The sequence below is a fragment of the Cervus elaphus genome, chromosome 4 (assembly GCF_910594005.1).
Source record: "Cervus elaphus chromosome 4, mCerEla1.1, whole genome shotgun sequence".
Taxonomy (NCBI): Eukaryota; Metazoa; Chordata; class Mammalia; order Artiodactyla; family Cervidae; genus Cervus; species Cervus elaphus.
The window spans coordinates 53,352,399-53,378,275 of NC_057818.1; the positions used below are offsets into that span (position 1 = coordinate 53,352,399).

The window sequence follows — 25,877 nt, forward strand, 5'->3', positions numbered from 1 at the left end:
ATCAAATCTGTGTCTCCCACACTGGCAGGCAGATTCTTAACCACTGGACCACCAGGGAAGTCCTCATTAGGTTTTCTAATCATCCAGATCAGTGTTATAGGCACTTGTACAGGAAATGATTAACCTTGGTGATTAGATTGTCTATTGTTGGTGTGAGGCCTTGTATGGATTCAGGCTTTAATGAATACTGAGGCAGTTTAGAAAGAGGTCTAACCACATATGTCAGAAATTTTACCGGCTCTGCACTTTTTGCTTTCCCAAAGTCAGGATTAGAAATAGCCCATAGATTCAGTATTCTTGCCTGGGAAATTCCTGTGCAACAGAGGAGCCTGGCGGACTACATTCCATGGTGTCACAAGACTCGGACATAACTTAGCGACTAAACAACAAAAATGGTTTAGTTATGAAGGCAAGTTACAGTAAACAGACCAATTATCGTAAGTATTAAATGCTAATATAAAAGAGAACATCTCACTGTTTCATAAATAAAGCTTAAAATGCAAAAAAAAAAAAGAAAAGAAAAAGAGAGAGAGAAATAACCCATAGATTTGGGGGCACCTCTGTTAAACTAGAGAATTTTTGTTGTAATTCTTTCTCTTCTATATCAAGGACAGATTGTAAAGAACATAAAAGATCAGGTTTAAGCCATAACCTACCAGCAAAAAGCCCTAACTTCATTAGCCAGAGTAGTACTAGACAATAAGATTGCTTGTCATTGTAAGAACATGGATTCAGTCTCACAGAAAACATTTTCTCATGGATCCTATAAGAATAAAGTCAACATTGGAGGGATTGCTTAAATTCAGTAATAGTGTCTTGTGCTGCTAGGATTTATATTCCTTCTTGTCATAACTCTGTTCTTGTTCCATCCAGACCCATCAATTTTTGCAGTTTTTGACCTCTGAGGTCCCAGTTAGCAACAGCCCTCATGGATTCAAAACAAGACAAGCAAACACATGTACCTTAATATATTGGTGATAACCAAGAGATGTTACTGCATCCTGGCCCAGAAAAGGTTCTGTATACACCATGACCAATTCCCAACATGGAACTTGGGACTAGGGAAAGGACTGAACCAGCAGACTCCAAAGAATGAGAATTGCAGGCTCCTTCCAGACAAATGGGAAACTGCAGTGGTCACCAGCTGTTCCCGACATGGAACTAGTGATTCCAGACAAATGGGAAAACTAACTGGAAAGCTGACTAGGTCAGGAACGTGACGCAAATAGAACAGAACTCAGAACCAAGAAGAACTCACCCAGGGTCCTCGGAAATGGCCAGAAAGACAGTCAGCTCAAAGGGTTCACGGGTGCCACACCTATATTTCCTGTTGTCTCCAAAGCCATCAGAAATCTCCTTTGTCCTGCTGCCGCCACCAAATCTGTTAAATAACACAAAGTCCCAACTCGGTAAATTTAAAGATCAAATTGGCTTTATTCAATGATTCATGCATCAGGTTACATCCCATCTAGCCATAGAAAGGATCTCCACTCAGCTGTAGAAAAGGGAAGTTGTTAAAGGCAGAAATGGAGCTGAAAAAAGGATCTTTTCAGCAAAGAAATTCATTGTTTGAGTCAAGGCTATCCTCCTAAGGGGATGGAAGGGCTTATTGGGTGGATTACCTCACTAGCATTGCTGATTTATTGGACATGAACCTGGGCCAACTCCGGGAGATGGTGAGGGACAGAGAAGCCTGACGTGCTGCAGTCCACAGGGTTGCGGAGAATCGGACTCGACTTGGCAACTGAACAGCAGCAAACCTCACTAGTACCAATCAGGCGATCCTAGGTTGAATAGCTAAAGGTTATGTTCTGGTGGGGTTGAAACTACCATTAAGTTAGTTATTAAATCTTGTTTTGTTGACCTGAGGGTTAGCACAACTGACTCCATTTGGGACCCGTTTTCTTCTTTTTATCAGAGGTGATGAAATAGCTCTAGGGTGTGGTGACAGTTGCACAATCTTGTGAGTGCACCTAATGTCACTGAATTATATCTAAACTTTAAAAGGATTAAAATGGTAAAACTTATGTTATGTATATTTATTTTACCGCAGCAATCATGTCCGACTCTTTGAAACCCATGGACTGTAGACTGCTCGGCTCCTCTGTCCATGGGATTCTCCAGGCAAGAATACTGGAGTGGGTAACTATTCCTTTCTCCAGGGGATCTTCCCAACCTAGGGATCGAACCAGGTCTCCTGCATTGCAGGCGGATTCTTTACTGTCTGACCTACCAGGGAAGCCTATTATTAAATAATAATACTATTTATTATTATAAATAATAACTATAATTTATGTTATTAAAGAATAGCCATAATTATTAGATGATAATTACAATTTATTAGTGTGAAATAATTGCTTTCAAACTGTGGCGCTGGAGAAGACTCCTGAGAGTTCCTTGGACTGCAAGGAGATCAAACCTGTCAATTCTTAAGGAAATTGATCCTGAATATTCGTTGGAAGAACTGTTTCTAAAGCTGAAACTCTAGTACTTTGGCCACCTGATGCAGAGAGCTGACTCACTGGAAAAGACCCTGATGCTGGGAAAGATTGAAGGCAAAAGGAGAAGGAGGCAACAGAGGATGAGATGGTTGGATAGCATCACCAACTCAGTGGACATGAATCTGATCAAACTCCAGTAGATAGTGGAGGACAGAGAAGCCTAGCATGCTTTGGTCCATGGGTTGGCAAAGAGTTAGACACAACTTCGGGACTGAACAACAAATTAATCAATAATAAATGCGAAGAACAAGTGAAAAAACCCAGAATTTGCAAAGGAGAAGTGAGGACAAAGGTCACATAGAGCCATTGTAAGGCCTCTGGCTTTTATACGGCGCCCCCCACCCCTCGCCCCGGGCAGATAAGTTGTAGGTGAGATTCTTCTAGCAAACTGTGTGTTGACAAAACCCCCCCGGTCGGACACAACTTGGCGCCTGAACAACCACGTGATTGGTCACTCGTTTAAGTTCTGGCTTTCACTCACCAACAGCGAGATTGAGTTCAGTGACCCAAATGGAGGTCATCTGTGGGTACCCTTTGCCCAGTTTTGTGGGTTGAGTGGGGGCTGGATGTATGGAGGCTCTGCCGGCCTTGGGAGTGGACTTTGAACTCAGGTGCGGACCCATCAAGGGGCGGTGCTAAGCCCATGGGCGTGGCTGTTGGTTAGACTAAACCCCATTGGGCGTAGCTAGAGAGAGGGGCGGGGTGGAATGCTTGACTGGCAGTGTGGGCGGGGCTAACGCGGCTCGGGCAGGCCAGGCTTCTTATAGCCGCCCCCGGAAAAACCCCCTTGGTCCTAGGTCGGGTGATCTGTTGGTTGGGGTTGTGATGGAGTCGGAGTGGGATGCTCTGAGAGTGCTGGGAGCGGTTACAGCCCTGTTCCTGCTGCTGTGGGCGACCTGGGCTGTGGGCTCCACAGTCTATGTTTACTTGCTGCCCCAGGTACGCCGGAGCAACCATTGGCTCCGGGCGCACGGGGCCTGGGCAGGTAAGAAAGGAGGGCTCTGCGCTAAGCAGGTAGAGGCGGGGCAGCAGGAACACGGGCAGATGACCGGTGAGGGCCCCCAGTCAGGGCAGACGCCAGGGACCCCTGGAAGCATCACAGGTGAAGGCTGGATTTGTATGAAGTCCTCCAACCTGTCCGAGGTGTCAGAGCCCCTCGCCGATGAAAGAGGAGGACGAAAACCAGGAGGGTTGGGTCTCAGTGAGGGCGGTTTCCAGACAAGGTGCAAAAAGGGACAAGAGGGACATGGAGTGGATGACGGGGGTAGGATAGGGTGGGGATCCCCTCCTGCCCTTTCCTCCTCTCCTTTCTAGTGGTGACAGGAGCCACCAGCGGCATCGGCAAGGCTTACGCACGTGAGGTGAGCCAGGGCTTGGGGTGGGTGGTGGGAGGGCTTCTGTTTGCCTTGTTGTCAGCTAACTCTATCAGACTGAGAATGGTGTGCTCTCTCTGGTTCCCGCAGACATCCTCTCCAGGGAGCCTTTCCTCTGCTCGCCAGGGTGGGGGCAGGTGTCTGCACTGGGCTTCTTCTGATTTATTCATTCAAAACATATTTATATAGCACCTCCATGCACCAGGCATCTTCTAGATGCTAGGGGGTACAACAGTAAACAAAATAGGTTTTTTTAAAAAAATCAAAAGACTTTGTCTTCTCAGAGCTTATATTGTAGTGAAGGGAGATAGGTGTAAGATAAACAAATGAAATGTATAGTGTGTCCAGTACTGGAATAGTTGCCACTTCCTTCTCCAGGGGATCTTCCTGACCCAGGATTGAACCCAGGTCTCCTGCACTGCAGGTGTTTTCTCTACTGCTTGAGCCACCAGGGAAACCCATCAAATGGTTATAAGAGTTAAAGAGAGGGACTTCTGTGGTGATCTAGTGGTTAAGACTGTGCTTCCACTGCAGGGGGCAAGGATTCCATCTCTGGTCCCTGTCGGGGAACTAAGATCCCACAAGCCACACAGTGTGGCCATAAAAGAAAAGAAAAAAATAGATTTAAAATTTAAAAAAGAGTTAAAGAGAAAAATAAATCAAGAAAGGAGAAGAGGTAGCCCTGGGGATGTGCAGGTTCCAATTTTTATATAGGGTAATCAAATATGTCACTGAGAAGGCAGCATTGAGCAAAGAGAAGGAGATGAGGGATGGAGTCTTGTGAATAACTGGGAGAAGGAATTTCCAAGGAGAAGAAATTGCCAGTGCAAAGGCCCTGAGGTAGGGAGCATCACTTGTTGGAGAAGCAGGAAAAGGCCTGCTGTGATTGTATCAGAGTCACAGGGAGAGAGGAGCAGTAGGACATGAGGGCAGAAATGCAATTTCCGGACAGATCATGGGGAATCTGGTAGGTTATTGTGGAGACTTTAACATCTACTGAGTGAGATGGGTTCTGAAGAGGGGTATGATACTATAGGGGGTGAGGATGCAAGCAGAGAGATCCTGCTTATGCAGGCTCTTGCAAAATCCAAGCAAGAGATCTTGATGACTCATCCAAGTGTGATAGCATCATGGCATGAGAAGTACTTGCATTTTGGTTTTATTGAATTATCGACTCATTTATTTTGGCTGCGCCAGGTCTTAGTTGTGACACAGGGAATCTTTGATCTTCCTTGCAGCATGCTGCATCTTTTAGTTGTGGCATAAGAGATCTAGTTCCCTGACCAGGAATCAAACCTGGGCCCCCTGCATTGGGAGCACAGAGTCTTAGCCACTGGGCCACCAGAGAAGTCCCAAATTTTGGATTGATTTTGACGTTAGTACTCATGGATTCTTTACCAGTTAAGCCACAAGGGAAGCCCAAGAATACTGGAGTGGGTAGCATATCCCTTCTCCAGCAGATCTTCCCAACCCAGGAATCGAATCAGGGTCTCCTGCATTACAGGTGGATTTTTTTTTTTTTTAACCAACTGAGCTATAAAGGAAGGCTTGTACTGATAAGATTTATTCTAAAGATTGGATATAGAGTATGACTCCAAACCTCTGACCTTATATAAACTGAAAATTTGCTAAACCCACTTAGTTCTTGTAACCATTTTGTAGATTTCTTGAGATTTTCTATGTAGACAGACATGTCATCCGTGTACAGAGACAATGTTATTTCTTCTTTCCAATCTGCATATATTTTATTTCTTTTCTCTGCCTTATTGTACTGCCCAGGAAATTAAATAGGACATTTAGAGAAGTGGTAAGAGGTAACATCCTTGCTTTGTTCCTGTTCTTAGAGGAAAAGCATTCAGTTTTCAACTATTCAGCATAATGTTAGGTTTTTAAAATTCATGTATGTGTGTGTGTATGTATTTATATGATCTTTATAAGGTCAAGAGAGGCCCTTTCTATACCTAGGTTGCTAAGAGTTTTTTTTTTTTTTATCATGGATAGTTGACTTTTGTCAAGTATTTTTTCTGTCTGTTGACGTGATCATATGGTTTTCCTTCTTTAGTCTGATTATATGGTAAATTATATCAATTGATTTTGCAAAGGTTGAACTGACCCTGCATTCCTGCAATAAACCCCAGCTTGAGCATTACCTCTTATCCTTTTTCTGTATTGCTGGACTTGATTTACTCATATTTCACTGAGAATTTTTGTGTCTAAGTTTATGAGGGATATTAGTTTGTAGTTTTCTTGTCATCTTTGTTTGATTTTTGCTATTAAGATAATGTTGACCTCATAAAATAGATTACTTATAGGATTTGTGACCAGAATACCTCAAAGAATGGAGCTGCCATTACTGCAATGGAGTTGAACTGAGGGGAGGACCAGGTTTGGGGAAAGTGGAAAGGAGTCTAGTTTTCGACATTCTAAGTTTGACATTTTGGGCATTCTATCTTCCTTGGTGGCTCAGATGATAAAGAGTCTGCCCACAATGTGGGAGACCCAGGTTTGATCCCTGGGTCGGGAAGATCCCCTGGAATAGGAAATGGCAACCTCCAGTATTCTTGCCTGGGAAATCCCATGGACAGAGGAGCCTGGCAGGCTATAGTCCATGGGGTTGCAAAGAGCTGGACACGGCTGAGTGACTAACACACACATTTGAGATACCAGTTAGGTATCCAAGTTATGAAGTTCCAGAAGTTGGAAATGCCATTCTGGAGTTCAGAATGGGTGGAGACAGAAATTGAAGCATCATCATCATAGCAATGCCATTTAAAGTCCTAAGACTAGGGGGCCTCCCTGGTGGTCCAGCGGTAAAGAATCCATTTGCTAGTGCAGGAGACATGAGTTTGATCCCTGGTCTGGGAAGATCTCACGTGCTGAGGAGCAGCTAAGTCCATGTTCCACAACTACTGAGCCTGTGCCCTAGAGCCTGGGAGCCACAAGTAATGAGCCCATATCCTGCAACTACTGAGGCCCATGCGCCTACAGCCCATGCTCTCCAACAAGAGAAGCCACCACGAAGAGAAACCCGAGCACTGCAACTAGATAGTAGCCCCCACCTGCCACCACTAGAGAAAAGCCCACACAACGATGAAGACCCAGCACAGCCAAAAATAAATAAATACATAATATTAAAAAAATAAAGTCCCAGTACTAGATGAGATGCCCATGGTAGTGGGTGTGGATGGAGAAGGGGAGCACAGTCTGAATCACCCCAAAGTGCTCCCTGGAGCACTCAAAGTTAAGAAGCACAGAAGATGAGGCACAAGAACTGAGCCGGAGCAGGAGGGAAACCAAGGTTGGAAGAGATGTCTTGGAAGCCAGGAAAAGAATGTTGCCTGGAGGAGGGGTGATGAACGTGTCAGCTACTGCTTCGAGGTGCTGAGAACAGCACTGGGTTTACCATCGTGGAAGTTACTGTTGACCAGAGTGGTTTGGGTGGCACAGTAGGGGTGGGAGTCCAACTGGAGTGGGTACAAGTGGGCTTGGGAGAGAGCCAGGGTAAGCAGTTCTTAGAATGTTGAGTAAAGTGGGGTAGCGTGATGAGAAATGGGGCAACACCTGAACAGAGAAGACCTTCTGGCAGGTCTGCATGTTGAATGGGAATCATCCAGAAAAGAGAGATCGTGATGCAGGGGGAAGATGGGCGAAAGCTGCAGCGATGTCCCTGAGTAGGCACAAAGGCAGGGGAGGCTAGTTGTTGTTTAGTCACTAAGTCATGTCCGACTCTCTTGTGACCCCATGTACTGTAGCTCTCCAGGCCCCTCTGTCCATGGGATTTCCCAGGCAAGAATACTTCATTCAGTGCACCCTGGACTGTATGCTGTCCTTTAAGCTAGCCAGCCTTTGTGCAAGGGCCTCTGCACTTGGTATTCCTCCTGCCTGGAATACTCTGACCCCAGAATGCATGCTCCAGAATGCATGCGAGGGCCAACTTCCCTTATTTCTCTTTTGTTCACCTCTGCATCGGCAGCGCCTACAACAGCGTAGCACACAGTAAATATTTGTGGCTTTCGTGAATAAATAAACGAATGCATTTCCTGCAGCTCGCCCGGAGAGGTCTGAACGTCGTCCTCATCAGTCGAGACCTGAGCAAGTTGAAGCACGAGGCAAAGGAGATAGGTGAGTATAGGAAAGGAGGGAGCTGGGAAACGCAGCCCTCCTGGCTCAAGGGCTGAGGTTTGACGGGGCGTGGTCGGGGGCGTGGTCGGGGCGTGGTCGAGGAGGGTGCGCGGAGCAAGCTCCCGCTGCCTCTGGGGCCTCCGAAGGACCGGGTAAGGGCCTGGGGACACCGGAGTGAGGTGCAGGCAGAGATGAGTTACAGCCAAGAGCCTGGCTCCCACTCCGCCTACGCCCCTCGGCCCCCCCCCCCCCAACCCCTCCCATACTTCCCAGAGCGGCTTTACGGCAAAAGCACACGAGTGATTCAGGTGGATTTTACCGGGGGCTTGGAGATCTACGAGACCATTGAGGCAGGACTGAAGGACCTGGAGATCGGAGTATTGGGTATGTCGCCGTGCCCGTTGGGAGGAGCGCTGCTCTCAACCGCCCCGGGGCTCACCCCGACCCCGGAACACTCTCCTGGCCGCCCTCTCTGGCAGACACTCCCCTTTGCCCCCGCCCGGTGTCCCTGGGACTGTGGGAGTGAGACAAGCACTTTGTCCCCTCTCGTTCAGTAAACAACGTGGGCCAAAAATATGCACCCCACTTGAGTAAACTGCTCGACTGTGAGGACGTCGCCAAAGTGAGTAACACACGTCCGCGGGACCTCCGCCTTACACTGCTCCCTCTGTTGGAAAACCCCGCGCAGTACACTAGCCTGATTAAGTGTTTCGAGAGCTAGGAATCTGTGCTCTCCTTCCATGGGGCGCCCTTCTGCAGTGCTCAACCAGAACCACTGTCTACACTGAATCTGGTCCTGCCCGTTTTATATTCTCCGGTGCTGACTTTCTGGAGAAATGAGGGACTTCCTTGGCGGTCCAGTGGTTAAGACTCCGTGCTTCCATTGAAGCGGGGCGTGGGTTCTGCCCCTGGTCAGGGAAATAAGATCCCACAGAGCCGACAGTGTGGCCAAAAAAAAGAGTAGGGGGCGGGGAATGAGCCACGTAGGAAAGTCAGCGCCTCAGTCTCATATCTATAAAATGGGAATCAATATTTTTTGCTGACCTTGTAGAGCTGATAAGACCATATCAGCTGATAAGACAATATAATGCATGTAAACCTAAGTTGTGTGCTCCATAAATGAGGGCTATTATTATTAGACATAGACAAAACAGGAGATCAAGATGGCTTTTAAATTCTCTCTTGTTAGTTCTTTTTCTAACCATGTTAGTTTAAAGAGGTATGTTGTGGGAGTGAGCCTGGTAAAAGTACCTAAGGCCTTGATAAGACTAGGGAGTGGGGGCATTTTCCATCCCCCTTCTGATGTCTATGTCAGAAGCTTTCCCTGTCCCTTTTTCACATTACTAAAACTTTGCTACACACAAAAAAATAAATAAATACATTCTAAATATTATTTCAAAAGAAATGCGTAAGGGAGTGGGAGGGAGGTCCAGGAGGGAGGGGATATATATATACACAGAGCTGCTTCACTTCCTGGTACAGCAGAAATTAACACAACATTGTAAAGCAATTATGCTCCAATAAAAATTAACCTCTGACAATAGAAGTCGGAAAAAAAAAAAAAAAGAAGGCATAGGCTCATTTTAGAAAATGCAAGGAGAATCAGCCTGGGTATTCTGCCTCTGGTATTAGAGGAAGTTGTGACTGAAGACTAACCCTGCAAATGAGAAGGAGTAGGAGAGCTGGATAAAACCGTTTTAAAATAATGGTTTGAAGACATCAACCTACTAGGGCAATGAGGAATTGTCACATCAAGATTTGAGGGAAGAGAGAATTCAAGAGAGGTGAAATCTGACATTTGAAGCAACATTTCCCTTCCACGTGGATAGTGTTGGAGCTGCAACAAATAACATAGCACAAAGCTTTGGAAAATATCTCAGGTTTTAGGTTGGAATCCTGAACACTGTAATCCAGGAGTTAGGGTAAAGTAGGTTTCATAGGCCCTGGAAGAGGGCATGGCAACCCACTCCAGTATTCTTGCCTGAAGAATCCCATGGACAGAGGAGCCTGGTGGGCTACAGTCCGGGGGTTGCAAATACCTGGGCATGACTGAGCGACTAAGCACAGCACAGCAGCAGGTTTCATAGGAACTGAAGCCAATTTTCAGATGATCTTAATTCCATTGGGATTATGTGGATGTGATATTTTAGCACCCCCTAGTTTAGCTACCTGGCAGACGCAAAACCAAACCATTTTTAGAGAAAAACGATGTAGTCCAGAGACTCAAATTAGCAGTTCAATTTTTTAAATATTAAATATCCAGTGCTCAAAAAATATAACCAGGAATATTAGAAGAAAATTCATGATTGAACACAAGAGAAATAATAGATAATGTAACAAGGTCCACATGGAGCCAGGGTAATAGAAATATCAGCATAAATTTTTTAAAAATTGTGACATATATAACATAAAACTTGCCATTTTAACCATTTTAAAGTGTGCAACTCAGTGGCATTGAATACATTCACAGTGTAGTACAGCTATCACCACTGTGTATTTCCAAAACTTTTCCATCATCCCGAACAGAAACTCATTAAGCAGTATAAGTTAAATACAGGACCTGTAAGTTAAACAGGTCCTAGTAGGCAGTATCTCCACATTCTTCCCTATTCCCTGGTAGCATCTATTTCTACTTTCTGTGTCTATGAGCTTGCTAATTCTAGATACCTCATACAGGAGAAATCACAGAATAGTTTTCCTTTGGTGTCTGGCTTATTTCAGTTAGCATAATGTTTTCAACTTCATCTGTGTTGTTAGCAAATATCAGAACTTCATTCTTTTCTTTTTTTTAAGTTATGGCAAATATATATAACTTAAATTTTGTCATTTTGACTCTTGTGTGTGCAGTCCAGTGGTATTGTGTACACTCAGATTGGTGTGAAACAATCACCTCCATCCATCTCCAGAACTTTTTCAGCTCTCTACCTGTTGAACAGTAACCCCCAATTCCTAACTACCTGCAGATCCTGGAAACCACCATTCTGTCTCTATGAATTTGACTATTCTAGGTGCCTCATGTAAGTGGAGTCATACCGCATTTATTCTTCTTGTTTGTTTCGCTTAGCATAGTATTTTCAGGGTCCATCCATGTCACAGCCTGAGTCCCAATTTTCTTCGTTTTTAAGGCTGAATAATATTCCATCATACGTATTAATATATATCACCCTTTATGTCTTCATCTGTTGACAGACACTTGGATTGTTTCCACCTATTGGCTGTTGTGAATAATGCTTCTATGAACTATTGAGGTACCAATATCTGTTTGGGTACCTGCTTTTTATTCCCCAAACTTTAAACTTTTTCTTTTGTATTGGGGTATAGCCGATTAGCAATGTTGTGGTAATTTCAGGTGGACAGTGAAGGGACTCAGCCCTACATATACATGTATCTATTCTCCCCCAAAATCCCCTCCCATTCAAGCTGGCACGTAACATTGAACAGAGTTCCATATGCTATACGATAGGTCCTTGTTGGTTATCCATTTTAAATACAGCAGTGTTGGGTACCTGCTTTTAATTCATTTGGGCATATACCCAGAAGTGGAAATGATGGATGCAAGATTAGTCTGGCTAATATCAGGGTCCCTTGAGATTCCATATGAATTTGGGGCAGGATTTTTCTTTCTGCAAAAAATGCTACTGGGATTTTAATAGCAATTGCTTTGAATCTTTTAAAAAATATTTATTTTATTTATTTATTTGGCTGTGCTGGGTCTTAGTTGCAGCTGTGGGATCTTTTAGTTTGGCCTGTGGGTCCTAGTTCCCTGACCAGGGATGGAACCTGGCCCCCTGTATTGCAAGTGTAGAGACTTAGCCATTGGACCACCAGGGAAGTCCCAATACTTCCTTTATGTGGGTAGAAGCTAAAGATTTGTGTTCAGTTTTTACTCTAAGATTTGTGTACTTTGGTATGTATATGGTATGCATTTATAAAAAGTTTATTGATCAGAAAATCCAAAGAGAGAAGTTTATGAAATGAAGGTGAAAATCTTCTTTCTCCCTTCAGTCTTATTCCCCAAAAGTGCTCCCCAGTTTAAAATAGTGATAGGTTTTTCTCTCTATGCCTACAGAAGGATGTATATGTAATTTTTATCCAAATGGCGGCAGCCTATTGTTCTTTATGTTTCACAAGTAGGCATGTATCTTGGGGATCATTTTAATCAGAATAATTAGCTGATCCATTCTTTTTACTTGTTGTTCAGGGGTCTATCCATGGGCTACCCAGTGTTTATTTAGTCATCCCAGTATTGATGGATATTCAGGATGTTTCCTGGCATATCTGACTACAAATTGTGTTATAATGTGTATTTTTGGACATATGCATTCCCCACATATGTGAGTATCTTAGAAAGGAATACACTTCCAGAAGGGGAGTCGATGCATCGAGGTTTATGTGTATTTAAATTCTAGTAGATGTAACTTTTAAAAACTGTGTTCCACATTAAAAGAAAAGTAAGCTAGAAAATATGGGAGTTGTGGCAGAGTTGTGGTGAAAGAAAGGACTGATGGGTTCCATTTTCTTCCCCTAGAAACTCCAGGATATTATTAACTGCAACATGATGTCTGTGGCCCAGGTGAGTCAGGGCTAGGAGGGACTGGGTTCAGTGTCAGCGGAGCTCTGACCACTCTGGGTGGTCCTCAATATCCCCCAGTACTGGACTTGGCATGGAGGAAGTGCTAGTGGAATAGTCCCTGATGGAAAGTAGGGGGATAGGAGGGAACTTGAGGAGGGGGCAGGAGTCTGGGCAGGTGAAAGCAGAGGAAAGAAGGAAAGACAGGATCCTCTTCATTCCTCCTGCAGATGACTAGAATCCTCCTGCCCCAAATGGTTAGCAGGTAAGAGGCAGTCTCTTTTGTCTTTCACTCTGGATCTTTCCCCATCCAGCCTCTGGCTATTTCTATTCCCCAGCTCTCCCATTCACATTTCCAACTCTTCCCTAGTTCTCTGATCTTTCTGATTAGCACAGAGACTAAAGGGTGGGGAGGTGGGTAAATCCCTGAGACCCTCTCTTCCCCATTGGCAGTGACTGCTTTCCAATTAATGCTTCCTCCTGCAGGGGCAAAGGCATCATCATCAACATATCTTCAATAGCTGACAGGAAGCCGTACCCATATTTAGCAGTGTATGCGGCTACCAAGGTACCCAGACCCACAGTAGCCCTTAATTCTGGCCCTGAAGGTTATGGCGGAAAAGACCCAAATGCGTGTGTGTGTGTGTGTGTGTGTGTGTCTGTGTGTGTGTTTGTGTGTGTGTGTGTGATGTTTCACCAGAGTCTGAGGCTATTAATAGGTCAGATATCTGGGGCACAGTCCAGTGGGCAAGTCAGATTCTGTGTTCTTTTTCTAAGAGAAAAGAAAGCTAGGATTTCGAGAACCGGTGAGGTGGGAGGAGGTCAGGGAATACACAGAGACTGGCGCAGCTGGAATGGAGAGTGAGTGCATGGGAACAAAAGGAGGGCTTAGAGCAAAGAAACTTTCGGGTGTTAAGGTGAGAACTTGAGCCGTGAGGGAGGGGCCCCTCCGGGAGGGAGCGGGGAATGTTCTAGGATCCGGGACGGCATGCCGGGACAGGGGGCGGGCTGGAGGACTCCACGCGGAAAGCTCGTGGTCCTGGGACCCTCCTCTCCTTCTCCGCAGGCCTTTGTGCGAAGCTTCTCCGTGGCCGTGGGCACAGAGTACCGCTCCAAAGGTGTCATCGTGCAGGTGCCTGACTCCGGAGGGAAGGAGCTCGAGAGGGACAGGAGTGGCAACTCTCGAGGGTGGGGGGGGTGGGCTCTGAGGGAGGAGGAGCTTGGATTCAGTGGAGGCTCCTAGGAGCAGCGGCGGGCTCGGAATGAGGTGGCGGTGAGGTCTGAACGAGGACCGCGACTCAGTCTCAAAGAGCTTCGGTGGATGTACATCAACTATACTTCAGTAAAATTTAAGAAAGGAAGGAAGGGAAGGGAGGGGGGTAAGGGAAAAAAAGAGGGAGAGAGAAGGGAGGAAGGAAGGAAAAGAGAGAAAGAGGGAAGAAGGTAGGAAGAACCTTTTTTGAAAAAAGCTTCCGTGGCGCGAAAGTCGCAAGGGGTGGGTTCTCGAGGGGGCGTGGCCCGAGAGGCGTGGTCAGAGCTATCTGGGGGCGTGGTCCGCAAGAGGGGTGGGATTCAGGGATTCTTGGAGAGGGCCCTGGTGCTTAGGCTTGGGAGGGAAGGGAGTTCTTATCTTGACCCCTTTCTTACCTGCAGACAGTGAGCCCCTTTTTGGTTGAAACAAATATGACCTACCCCTTGAAAAAGGGACTGCTCATGGTGAGCGCCGAAGACTTCGCTCGGCAAGCATTGGACACGCTTGGCCTCACTTCCGAAACCACCGGGTGCCTCAGCCACGCCGTGCAGGTGCTTTCCTGGGGGCAGTCCTAGGGTGCGATCTGATGGGACAGCCCCTGGTGTGGGTCCACTAGTCCTCAGAAGGGGGGAGACGGACAGAGAAGGGGAGGGCCCCCAGCCCGGGCTGGGGAGCCGGGAGAGGAGAGGAGGGACTCAAGAATGGGGCGTGTCTTGATCCTTGGTACCTCTCCTTCCCAGGATTTCCTGCTGACCATGCTCCTGCCCAGTTCGCTTTTTGCCAGTCCTAGGGGATTTTCTCTGTTGGAGAGATGTAATGTAGCAGGGTTCCTTTCTGAAAGAACTTGACTAAAGGCCCTGAAGGCGTGACCGCACGTCTGTCGACCCCGCCCCTTATCAGAGTCCTAAATCGGAACCGTTGTTAGGGAGAACTCCCACCTGACAAACAGGCCAGTGAAACGGAATTGGTCTCCCAAATACCCGGACATTAGTGACAACTGCAGCATCTCAAATCTCTGGCAGAAAGATGGAGCTCTTAATATGTGCCGCTAAGACTAGATAGACATTTGGAGGAAACCAAATACACACACACACATACATATGTATAAATATAGCTTGAGCAATGATGGCTGCACAACTTTGTGAAATACTTAAGCCCACTAAATTGTACACAATTAAAAAGGGTGAATTTTATGGTATGTGAATTAAATCTCAATAAAAATACTTTTAAAACAGAGATCCCCTGTGTATGTATATATATATATATATACATTTATGTATAAAGTTGGATTTAGTTCTCACACCATGTACCTGCATAAACTCCAAATGAATTAGAAATCCCTAAATCGCTGTGTGAAAGTGGAAACACATCAACTAGAAGAATCCATGAATGAATTTCTTTCCATCTTGGAAGTGGGAGAATCTTTTATTATTAATACTGAAAATTAAAAGCAGCAAAAAAAATTATTGAACTGTAGTTAATGACATACAGGCTGAATTATTTAGGAAAAGTGTACTGATGTCTGCAATCTACTTTGAAATGCATTGAAAAGTTAGATGGATAGAGTGAATATAAATACGGTTAGACAAGTGTGGCAAAATGTTAGTAACAGACACATGTACATCTCTTTCAACTTCCCTGCATGTTTGAAATTTTCCATAATAAAATGTTGGGAGAAATCCAGGAGCAATAAAATTAAATTTATAAATAAAACGACTTAAGCAGATTTAGAAGTCACTTAAGATGATATGCTTTTTATCACATTTCTGGTGAAGGACAGGCTCGGAACCCTGGGGAAGAAACGGACTTTTTTGAGGGGAAGCGCGGATGTAGACCATCGAAGAGCCGTCGTGCTGCGACTTAGGAGTTTCATGCGCTTTGGTGCGGGTGGTTGTGGGTAGCGCTCAGTGGAAGGAAGACGAACAAGGACGGGAGCCACGCTGAGGCAGGTGGCGGTGGTCGCGCGATCTCGGAGGCGCTGCAGGCCTTGTGTCGGGAGCTGAACCTGGACGAGGGCGCACAAGCTGACTCCGCAGCCATCCAGGACATCTACAGCCTGGAGGAAGTTACACACTGGTCGGCTTGTTCATTATCCGTCGCCTGCCTCAAAAGCATTATCCCCACAGTTGGAAACTGTACCTTAGGAGGAAATTAAGCCAAACACAATTTTGAGGTGTCTACTGTAATTTTCAAAAAATTTGAGCCAATTAAAAAAATTTTTTTTTGAGTCAATTTTTAAAGATGTGTTTCAAAGTCCATATGAACAGCCACCAAAGTTACCACGAAGCAGGAAGCAGAGGATTCCTTGATGTGTTAAGGAGCTTTTTAATTTCTTTTGGACACTTTGTTTATACTGAGGATAATTTTCATATGATTGGAGATGATTTAGTAAACTCTTATCATTTCCTTCTGTGCTGCTTGGATCTGATTTTCGCCAGTGACATATGCCCAAATAGACGAGACTCCTTGAATTCATCTTCAAAGGTTTACCATCCTGATTTTCATACTGCTGATTTTAGAGCTTCTGTGTAGACTTGCTGCATCACTGCTGTGCTGTGTGAACTATAGCCAGAGGGATAAAGGAGCGCTACTTTAAGCCGTATGTTTCAAAACTATTTGACAGGAAGATTTTAAAGGAGAGAATGCCTCCTGGGCCTTTCCAGTTTACTAACAATAGCAGAACAGTCAACACGGAGTGTGAAGAATATGTTTTAACTGTTGGTGGTTATGATGAGAAGCTCTTGGGGAACACATGCAGAAGAGGAAATTGACACCTGCAAAGTTTGCTGGTGATGCCCTGTTCGGGAAACTGACAACCCAGACTACTGTGGAGTGTAACCTTCAACAAAACTTTGAAACAAACAAACATTATTTATACCTTCTACCCCACTGACAGGACAGCAGTATTTAAGAGAAAAAGCAGCAGTCATTAACTCCTGTTGCTTCTTCAGTCACTCAAAGTGTGAGCTGATTACAGAGTATTGTGGCTGGATTGAAAAATGTACCAAGTAATCAACTTATAAATATTTTTGAGTCTTGTTTGTGTAATCCTAGGGAAAACATAATGAAAATAGAGAGACTCTGCCAACACTATACTCAATCAACAGATGAACAGCCAGAATCTTGCATAGACTTTGCCATAAACAAACAGGAGCTTGCAGAAATTTTGTATTATAAAATATTAGAAACCACAATGGTTCAGGCAACACAAAGACTTCATGGAATAGACATGTCAGTTATTTTAGAGCAGGATATATATATTTCATCATTCCTTGATGGCCTGTTGCTTGGAAATTGTCCTCTTTGCCTATAGCTCACTTCATACTTTTCCCTGGATTACTGAAGTTTTTAATCTGTGGCCATTTTATTTTTATAAGGTTATAGAGGTGGTGGAGTGACAGTGGAAACAGTGACAGACTATTTTCTTAGGCTCCAAAATCACTGCAGATGGTGACTGCAGCCATGAAATTAAAGGATGCTTGCTCCTTGGAAGAAAAACTATGACAAACCTAGACAGCATATATTAAAAAGCAAAGACATTACTTTGCTGACAAAGGTCTATCTAGTCAAAGCTATGGTTTTTCCAGTAATCATGTATGGATGTGAGAGTTGGACCATAAAGGAAGCTGAGCGCCTAAGAATTGATGCTTTTGAACTGTGGTGTTGGAGAAGATTCTTGGGAGTCCCTTGAACTGCAAGGAGATCAAACCAGTCAGTCCTAAAGGAAATCAGTCCTTTGGAAGGACTGATGCTGAAGCTGAAACTCCAGTATTTTGGCCACCTGATGCGGAGAACTGACTCATTAAAAAAGACCCTGACTCGGGGAAAGATTGAAGGCAGGAGGAGAAGGGGATGACAGAGGATGAGATGGTTGGATGGTATCACCAATTTGATGGACATGAGTTTGAGCAAGCTCCGGGAGTTGGTGATGGACGGGGAAGCCTGGCATGCTGCAGTCCATGGGGTCACAAAGAGTCGGACACGACTGAGCGACTGAACTGAACTGATAGAGGTGGTGATCTGCTCAGAAGAGGGAGTCTCCAGAGACGTGGTGAAATGCCTGAACAGCATCGAAGAACAGATTTTAGAAAATTTAGTATGGAGTCATGATTTGCACTGTGGGAGGCTCTCCATGCTTCTGCAAAGTTCCTACCTGTGAAGAAGTTATATTCCCAAATAATTTTGAAACAGGAGGTGGGAGAAATGTATAGGGACATCTTTCCCATGATGCCAGTGTCTCCTGTAAAGAATCCAAGGGTCAGAGAAATTTGGACTGACAGTGGAAGTCTTCAAAAGGGTAGGGAACTGTTGTCTCCAATTTCTGTCCATGAACGCTACAGTTCTCCTATGGCTGGGAGTGCTAAGAGACTTTTTGGGGAAGACTCCCCCCAAAGGAAATGCTTAAGGACAAGATCATAACAGAGGGGCAAAAATTGAAATTTGCTCCTTCTTCAAGGATTACCGCTGAAAATATATCAATTTCACCCAGACAGAGTCTTCTGTTAACGACCAGAGACATTGCATACAATCCAGCAAATGATGCTGGATCGATTACTGATATCACTGTTATGAGTTTCCATGAATGGGTCAGTCCTTACGCCAAGGAGTGCTCTGCTGTCTAAATTCAGTGCAGCGACTCTAAGAGTTTGAAAGATGTCAACAACGTGATAAGGCAAGGTGAGTAGAGAACCAAGAAATGGGCGATAGGGACTTCCCTGGTGGTCAGCAATTAAGACTCTGCCTCCAATGCAGGGGACACCATTTCCATCCCTGGTTGGAGAACTAAGGTCTTACATGCCTTGGCCAAAAAATATAAAAGAAGCAAGCAATGGCTATTGATGGTGTAGAATCACCATCAAGAAAATGATGATGTGTTACTTAAATAACTACAGGATGTTGTCAGTGAAAGAGCAGATCATTAGCTCCGCCCCATTTCTATGATAAAAGCACTTTCAGGATGTTTTGCAGAAAGTTGGGGCTCTGTTTTTCAAAACATTCAGCCCTTGTAAGTAGTAAATATCACTGAGTTACAAGAAAACTTGCATCAAAATCAAACGGGATTTTTTTAAAACAGTTATCCAAAATGTAGTTGCAAATATATTTGAGTTGGATTGCAAACAAATGTTTTAAATGCCTTCTAAACATGTTAATAGTCATAGTTTTTTTGTTTTTGTTTTTTGTTTTTGGCCGCACCATGTGGCCTGAGGGTGTGGATCTTAGTTCCCTGATAAGGGATCAAACCCTTGCCTCCTGCAGTGGAAGCAGGAAGTCTTAACTCCTGGACCACCAGGGAAGTCCCAGAATTTTTTTTTTTTTTTCATTTATTTTTATTAGTTGGAGGCTAATTACTTCACAACATTGCAATGGGTTTTGTCATACATTGACAAGTCCCAGAATTTTTAACATATTTGTTCTTTGGGTTTTTCAGATGAAGTAAGGAGAAACTTCATCATTTTCTAGCCCACTTTTTAAAATAATCAAATGTCTTCTTCTAGGCTTTATACCATGAGGGTGAATAATCTGTTTTTGGCCAGTATGCTTTGAGATGCTTATGTTCCCAGTTTAATGTTGAGCAGGAGTTGGGTCCCATAGCATCTAGGGCAGAGGAGATGCACCAGCCTGTCTTTGACCCAGCGTGGTAACTGTACATCCAGGTGCCAGGACCATTCTGGGCTGTCCAGACCCTTCTCATGCCCTTCCTGTCCTTGAATGGAGGTAGATTTATACCCGAGCCCCCTCACTATCCCCCACGACTTACCCCCAACCCTAAACCCTCTTAGCCTGGTGTCACAACCTAGCAAGACAGGTACTTGCTCCTTTTTAAAATTACTATCATTTTGTTTTCTAGGCCATTAGCTAAATTATATATGATTATATTATGTCATATAATTCTCAAAATAAGAAGCTGCTTCTCAAGCCAGTAGAGTAAAATACAGAAAAGAGTTGTTAGAAACTGAATTTCCTATTAGTGAGATAACACCATGGTAATAGGGGAGATGTTCTTTCTGAGGTCTTAATGGGATTGTTCATTCTCAGTGTCTAATTGATCTCCTAGGAATAGTTGAAACCTTTTCCAAGACCGCAGTAATATCGCCTCATACCTTTTAATTAAACTATATACATCAATGAAACATCTGTATATTACTCCCCTCTCTTTGTTCTCAGCATCATTGCTACTTTGTAAGCTTCCCATTAGGGTTTTTATAAAGCAATTCCTTTTTTTTTTCAAACTTTAAACTTTTATCTTGTATTAGGGTAGAGCTGATTAATGGATTTCCCTGGCAGCTCAGATAGTAAAGAATCTGCCTGCAATGCAGGCGCCCCAGGTTCAATCCCTGGGTCAGGAAGATCCTGTGGAAAAGGGAATGGCACCCCATTCCAGTATTCTTGCCTGGAGAATTTCATGGACAGAGGAGCCTGGTGGGCTACAGTCCATGGTGTTGCAAAGAGTCAGACACAGCTGAGCAACTAACACACGCACACACACATAGCTGATTAACAACGTTGTGATAGTTTCAGATGAACAGCAAGGAACTCAGCCATACGTACACATGTATTCATTCTCCCCCAACCCCCCTCCCATCCAGACTGGCGTATTATATTGAGTAGAGTTTCATGTCATGTGCCTGTTCAGTAGTCCTTGTTGGTTATCCGTTTTGATCATAGCAGAGTGTATATGACCTTCCCAAACCCCCTCTTCTTTTTTTTAAAATTATTTATTTGGCTGTGCTGGTTGCTGTGTGAGGGCTTTCTCTAGTTGCCGTGTGATGCTTCTCATTGTGTTGGCTTCTCTTGTTGTGGAGCACAGTCTGTAGGTGTGGGGGTTTCAGTAGTTGCGGTTCCTGGGCTCTAGAGCACAGGCTTAATAGTTGTGGTACATGGGCTTAGGTGCCCTGCAGCAATGTGGAATCTTCCTGGACGAGGGATTGAACCTGTGTCTCCTGTATTAGCAGGCAGATTCTTAACTGCTGGACCACCAGGGAAGTCCCCCATTAGCGTGTGATCCCTGGGCCCCTAAAGGATGTTTTCCAGGGCTAGGGGTGCAGCTTTCCAAAGAATCAGTTGTTCAGTATTCACTTTTTCTAGTGTGTTTCCAGGATCTAGAAGGACTTGGATAAGTAGTTCTCAAATAATTTTGACAAAATGTTATCGAATTTACCATCTGAGTCACCAAGGAAACCCTATTATGTTTATTAAATTGCACACCTTATTTTTTTTTTTTTTTAGATATTTGAAATACAACTTTATTCTGATTCTAAATGAAAAGGAATGGGAATGACAGTAACAAACAAGATTCCACCTCTCAATATTGTCATGTGACTATAGCAGTCTTATATTTGAAACTCAAGGAGGAAACAACTGTGTTCCAAAACACCTAAATACGCAGGTCCAAAAAATGAAGGTATTTTTTTTTTTTTAAACTGCCACATTCACTCCAAAGCCCATCCATCTCCTTCAGCATCCAAAGATTAAGCACATGCTCTGCTTAGCTATATAATAAAGTGGCAAACACGCTGCACCACTGACATCACAGGACAGTTGCCTATAAAACTAGACTTCTGACGCTGGGCCCCAGCTTCACTTTCTCACAGGTCATCATCTTCATGCGGGAGGGCAGTTGTCTGAGCAACCTCTAAATCGTGCTCGTACTGTGCTGCCAAGGCTGGGTCCATGACCACCTCTGGTGGGGCAAGAGCAGGCATGGCGACAAACCCCAAGTTAGGGTCTCCAATCAATTTTCTAGCAAGCCAGAGGAAGGGCTTTTCAAAGTTGTAGTTACTTTTGGCAGAAATGTCATAGTACTGAAGATTCTTCTTTCGGTGGAAGACAATTGACTTTGCCTTAACCTTTCTGTCCTTAATATCCACTTTGTTGCCACACAACACAATTGGGATGTTCTCACACACTCGTACCAGATCTCTATGCCAGTTAGGCACATTCTTGTAAGTAACTCTTGATGTTACGTCAAACATTATAATGGCACACTGAGCTTGTATATAATAGCCATCTCTCAGTCCACCAAATTTCTCCTGACCAGCTGTATCCCATACATTGAACTTAATAGGTCCTCTGTTGGTATGGAACACAAGAGGATGGACCTCAACACCCAAGGTAGCTACATACTTCTTCTCAAATTCACCAGTCAGATGACGCTTCACGAATGTAGTTTTTCCAGTACCACCATCACCAACCAAAACAAGTTTGAACTGAACTTGGGGTTCTCCTTGGGCAGCCATCGCGATGTTACTTCCAGAAGCGTCTCCGCGCCCGTCTCACACCTTATTTTTTTAATGCAAAATATTTAACTCTAACCCTGGCTAATTTGAATTAGTCTAGGATTTGACTATGAATTAGTAATTACGACAGGAGTTTTATTGTTAAATTTTAAGAAGAAAAGTGACATATTACTTTTCTGGAAATTACATCCTCATTTTTTGTGTAGTATCTACCTGTTTTATAAGCCAAATAACATCAAGTCTACCTTGAATCCATATAAATATATATTATATTTTTATTATATCAGTTCAGTTCAGTCACTCAGTAGTATCCGACTCTTTGTGACCCCATGAATTGCAACATACACCAGGCTTCCCTGTCCACTACCAACTCCCAGAGCTTGCACAAACTCATGTCCATCGAATCAGTGATGTCATCCAATCATCTCATCCTCTGTCATCCCCTTCTCCTCCTGCCTTCAATCTTTCCCAGCTTCAGGGTCTTTCATGAAGAATACTCATTCAGTTCTTCACATCAGGTGGCCAAAGTATTGGAGTTTCAGCTTCAGCATCAGTCCTTCCAATGAATATTCCAGGGTTGATTTCCTTTAGGACTGACTGGTTTGATCTCCTTGCTGTCCAAGGGGATCTTAAGAATTTTCTCCAGCACCACGGTTCAAAAGCATCAGTTCTTAGGCACTCAGCTTCCTTTATGGCCCAACTCTCACATCCATACATGACTACCGGAAAAACCATAGCTTTGACTAGACAGACCTTTGTTGGTAAAGTTACATATATATATAGGGCACACCAAATGGCTTGTGGGATCTTAATTCCCATACCAAGGATCAAACCTGGGTCCACAGCAGTGAAAGTGCTGACTCCTAACTGCTGGACCACCATGGAATTTCCAAATCTTTGTATATATTTTTATGTAGCTGTAACTGTTGTGTCATTTTCATTGTTGTTATTAATGTGCAAAATGTAAATGAGCATTTGCACTTGTCTTTATAAGAAACTCTGGACATGTTTTTATCAGATTTCAAGACTGGATAGCAATGCACATAAAATAGTTAATAAAACATTGGAGTTTTGAGATTATTGAAAAAGATGATGGTGCTATAAGCAAAGTAAAACTGTGACAATCTCAGAGAAAATATTTACAACTTATGTCACACACACAAAATGTGTACCTCTTTATAAGGAAAAGACTAAAAGCCCAAATGTGCAGAAGAAATATATCACAGAGAAACAAATATGCGCCATCATTAACTCTATGAAAAGATATTCAGCTTCACTCATAATAAGAGCAACTCCAATGAAAACTACCCTGAAGTGGCAGTCTTCACCTATGAAATTGGCCAAAATTTCTAAGGTGGGAAACACCTTCTCATGCATTGCTGGTGGGCATGCAAAATGATACAAACTCCATGGGGAGAAATCTGATGATAGCTAACTAACTGAACAACATATGTCTTTACTCTCAGACCTAGCAATGCCACTCCCAGGAATACACCTTGCAGACCCATCTCCACAGAAAGAGCAAGCCCTCACCTTGGGGTCAAGCTTGAAAACCTTCAAAGAACAGAAACAGGTATCACAGGTGGGGCCATTCTTAATTTTCTATTTTGAAAATTTTTAAGCCTATTTAAATTACAAGACTAGTGTCTTTGTTCACTGCTTCATCTAGATTCACTGCATATTAATGTTTGTTTAACTTGCTTTTATTTCTCTCCGTGTATATGTGATGATGATGGTCATGGTGGTGCTGTTAATGAATGGACCATTTGAAAGTAAATTGAGACCTTATGATCCTTTACCCCTAAATGCTCTAGCCGGTAACTCCTAGGAACAAAGACATTGTTCTAATAACAACAATTCAGTGATTGAATTCAGGAAGCTTATAATTGACATACACTGTTTTTTAAACAATAATTTTATTTATTTTTGGCTGTGCTGGGTCTTTGTTGCTTGTTGGGCTTTTCTCTAATTGCAGAGAGTGGGGGCTACTCTCTAGTTGTGGTGCACAGGCTTCTCATTGCGGTGGCTTCTCCTGTTGTGGAGCATGGTCTGTAGGACTTTAGTAGTCGCAGCTCCCAGGCTTAGTTGCCTCAAGGAATGTGGGAGCTTCCTGGACCAGGGATGTGACCCATGTCCCTGGATTGGCAGGCGATTCTTAACCACTGGACCACCAGGGAAGCCATATATATATATATATATATATATATATATCTTTTGAATAAATACCCAAGAGGATTCTGAATCACAGGGTAAATGTATATTCAACTTGACAAGAAAGTGCCAATCTGTTTTTCAAAGTGGGGGTACTATTGGGTTGGCCAAAAAATTCGTTTGGGTTTTTGCGTTACATCTTAAGGAAAAATCCAAACGAATTTATTGGCCAACCCAATATTTTGGACTCCAACACTATGTGAGAGTTCTAGCTGCTGCATATTTTTCTAGTGTTTGGTATTACCTGTCTTTTAAAATTTTAGCCTTTCTAGAAGATGTATAGTCATATCTCTTTATGGCATTAATTTGAAAATCCCTGGTGATTGTAAATGTTGACTGTCTTGATATGTTTGTTGGCCTTTAACATATCTTCTTTGGGGAAGTGTTCATGTCTTTTGCCCATTTTCAAGTTGGATTTAAAAATTTTTTTCATTATTAAGTTGTAAAGATACTCTATATATTCTGATTTCAACCAATTTGGTGGAAAACATGTTACACATATTTTCTCCCAGGTTGTGACTTACAGTTTCATCTTCTTAATTTTGTTTTTTGAAGGACGGAAGTTTTAAGTTTTGTTAAGTCCCATTTATCTATTGTTTTTTTTCCTTTTATGGTTAGTGCTTTTAGTGTCTTGTCTAAAAAAACCTTGCCTACCCCAAGGTTATGAAAATTTTCTCCAATTCTTTTTTTAGAAATTTTATAGTTTTAGAGTTTATATGCTAGGTCTATGATTATATGTTCGGTCTATGATTCATTTAAGGTAATTTTTGTGTGCACTGTGAACTGGGTTCAGTTTTATTCATGCAAATATTCAGTTGTTTCAGGATCATTTATTGAAAAGACTTTCCTCCCGTTGAATTATGCTACATGTTTATAGAGAATCAACTTTGGGTCTATTTGCACTATTGTGTTTGTATGGTATATATCCTTATTCCAATACCACACTGTCATTTTTAAAGGTTTATTTACTTGTTTATGTGTGGCTGCCCTGGGCCTTTATTGCTGGGCACAGGCCTTCTCCAGCTGCAGCGAGCGGGTGCTGCTCTCTAGGTGCAGTGTAAGGGCTTCACACGGCCGCCGTTTCTCTTGTTGCAGAGCACAGGCTCTCGGAGCTCAGCCTTCCTTAGTTTCGGCACGTGCATGGGCTGCATAGCTGTGGCACGGGGGTTAGTCGTCCCTCGGCATGGGGGCTCTTCGGGGACCAGGGATCAAACCCGTGTCCCCCGTATTGGCAGACAGATTCTTTAACACTGAGCCACCAGAGAAGCTCCAAGACCACACTGTCTTGATTACTGTAGCTTTAAAAAAATTATTGAAGTATACGTGATATACAGTGTTATAAATACATGTTCTTCTTCATATTCTTTTCCATTATGGTTTATCACAGGGTATTGAAAGTAGCTCCCTGTGTTACACATTGTTGTGTAACCATCCTACATATATACTAGATTGCATCTGCTAATGCCAACCTCCCAGTCCTTCCCTCCTGCACCCTTCTTCCCCTTCGGCAACCATGTGTCTGCTCTCTATGTCTGTGAGTCTGTTTCACAGATATCTTCATTTGTGTCATATTTTAGATTCCACATATAAGTGACATCATGTCATTCTGAC

At 43.5% G+C, this 25,877-nt stretch overlaps 2 protein-coding genes and 1 pseudogene across 2 annotated transcripts; 2 read left to right on the plus strand and 1 right to left on the minus strand.

The window, feature by feature from the left end:
• The first annotated feature begins 3,238 nt into the window (after window positions 1-3,238).
• LOC122692172 (very-long-chain 3-oxoacyl-CoA reductase-B-like) lies at window positions 3,239-15,054 on the plus strand. The gene is made up of 11 exons (XM_043899473.1): window positions 3,239-3,486; window positions 3,816-3,862; window positions 7,921-7,996; window positions 8,270-8,380; window positions 8,551-8,618; window positions 12,525-12,569; window positions 12,797-12,831; window positions 13,053-13,134; window positions 13,633-13,698; window positions 14,220-14,369; window positions 14,559-15,054. Exons 1-11 carry the CDS (start codon window positions 3,327-3,329, stop codon window positions 14,664-14,666), a joined length of 948 nt encoding a protein of 315 aa, XP_043755408.1. The 5' UTR covers window positions 3,239-3,326; the 3' UTR covers window positions 14,667-15,054.
• A 512-nt stretch (window positions 15,055-15,566) lies between these two features.
• Window positions 15,567-18,440, plus strand: LOC122692784 (annotated as a pseudogene).
• Window positions 18,441-21,313: 2,873 nt separating this feature from the next.
• Window positions 21,314-22,087, minus strand: LOC122692173 (GTP-binding nuclear protein Ran-like). Its single transcript, XM_043899474.1, has one exon. The coding sequence runs from the start codon at window positions 22,053-22,055 to the stop codon at window positions 21,405-21,407; it is 651 nt and encodes a 216-aa protein (XP_043755409.1). The 5' UTR covers window positions 22,056-22,087; the 3' UTR covers window positions 21,314-21,404.
• Between the last annotated feature and the right edge of the window lie 3,790 nt (window positions 22,088-25,877).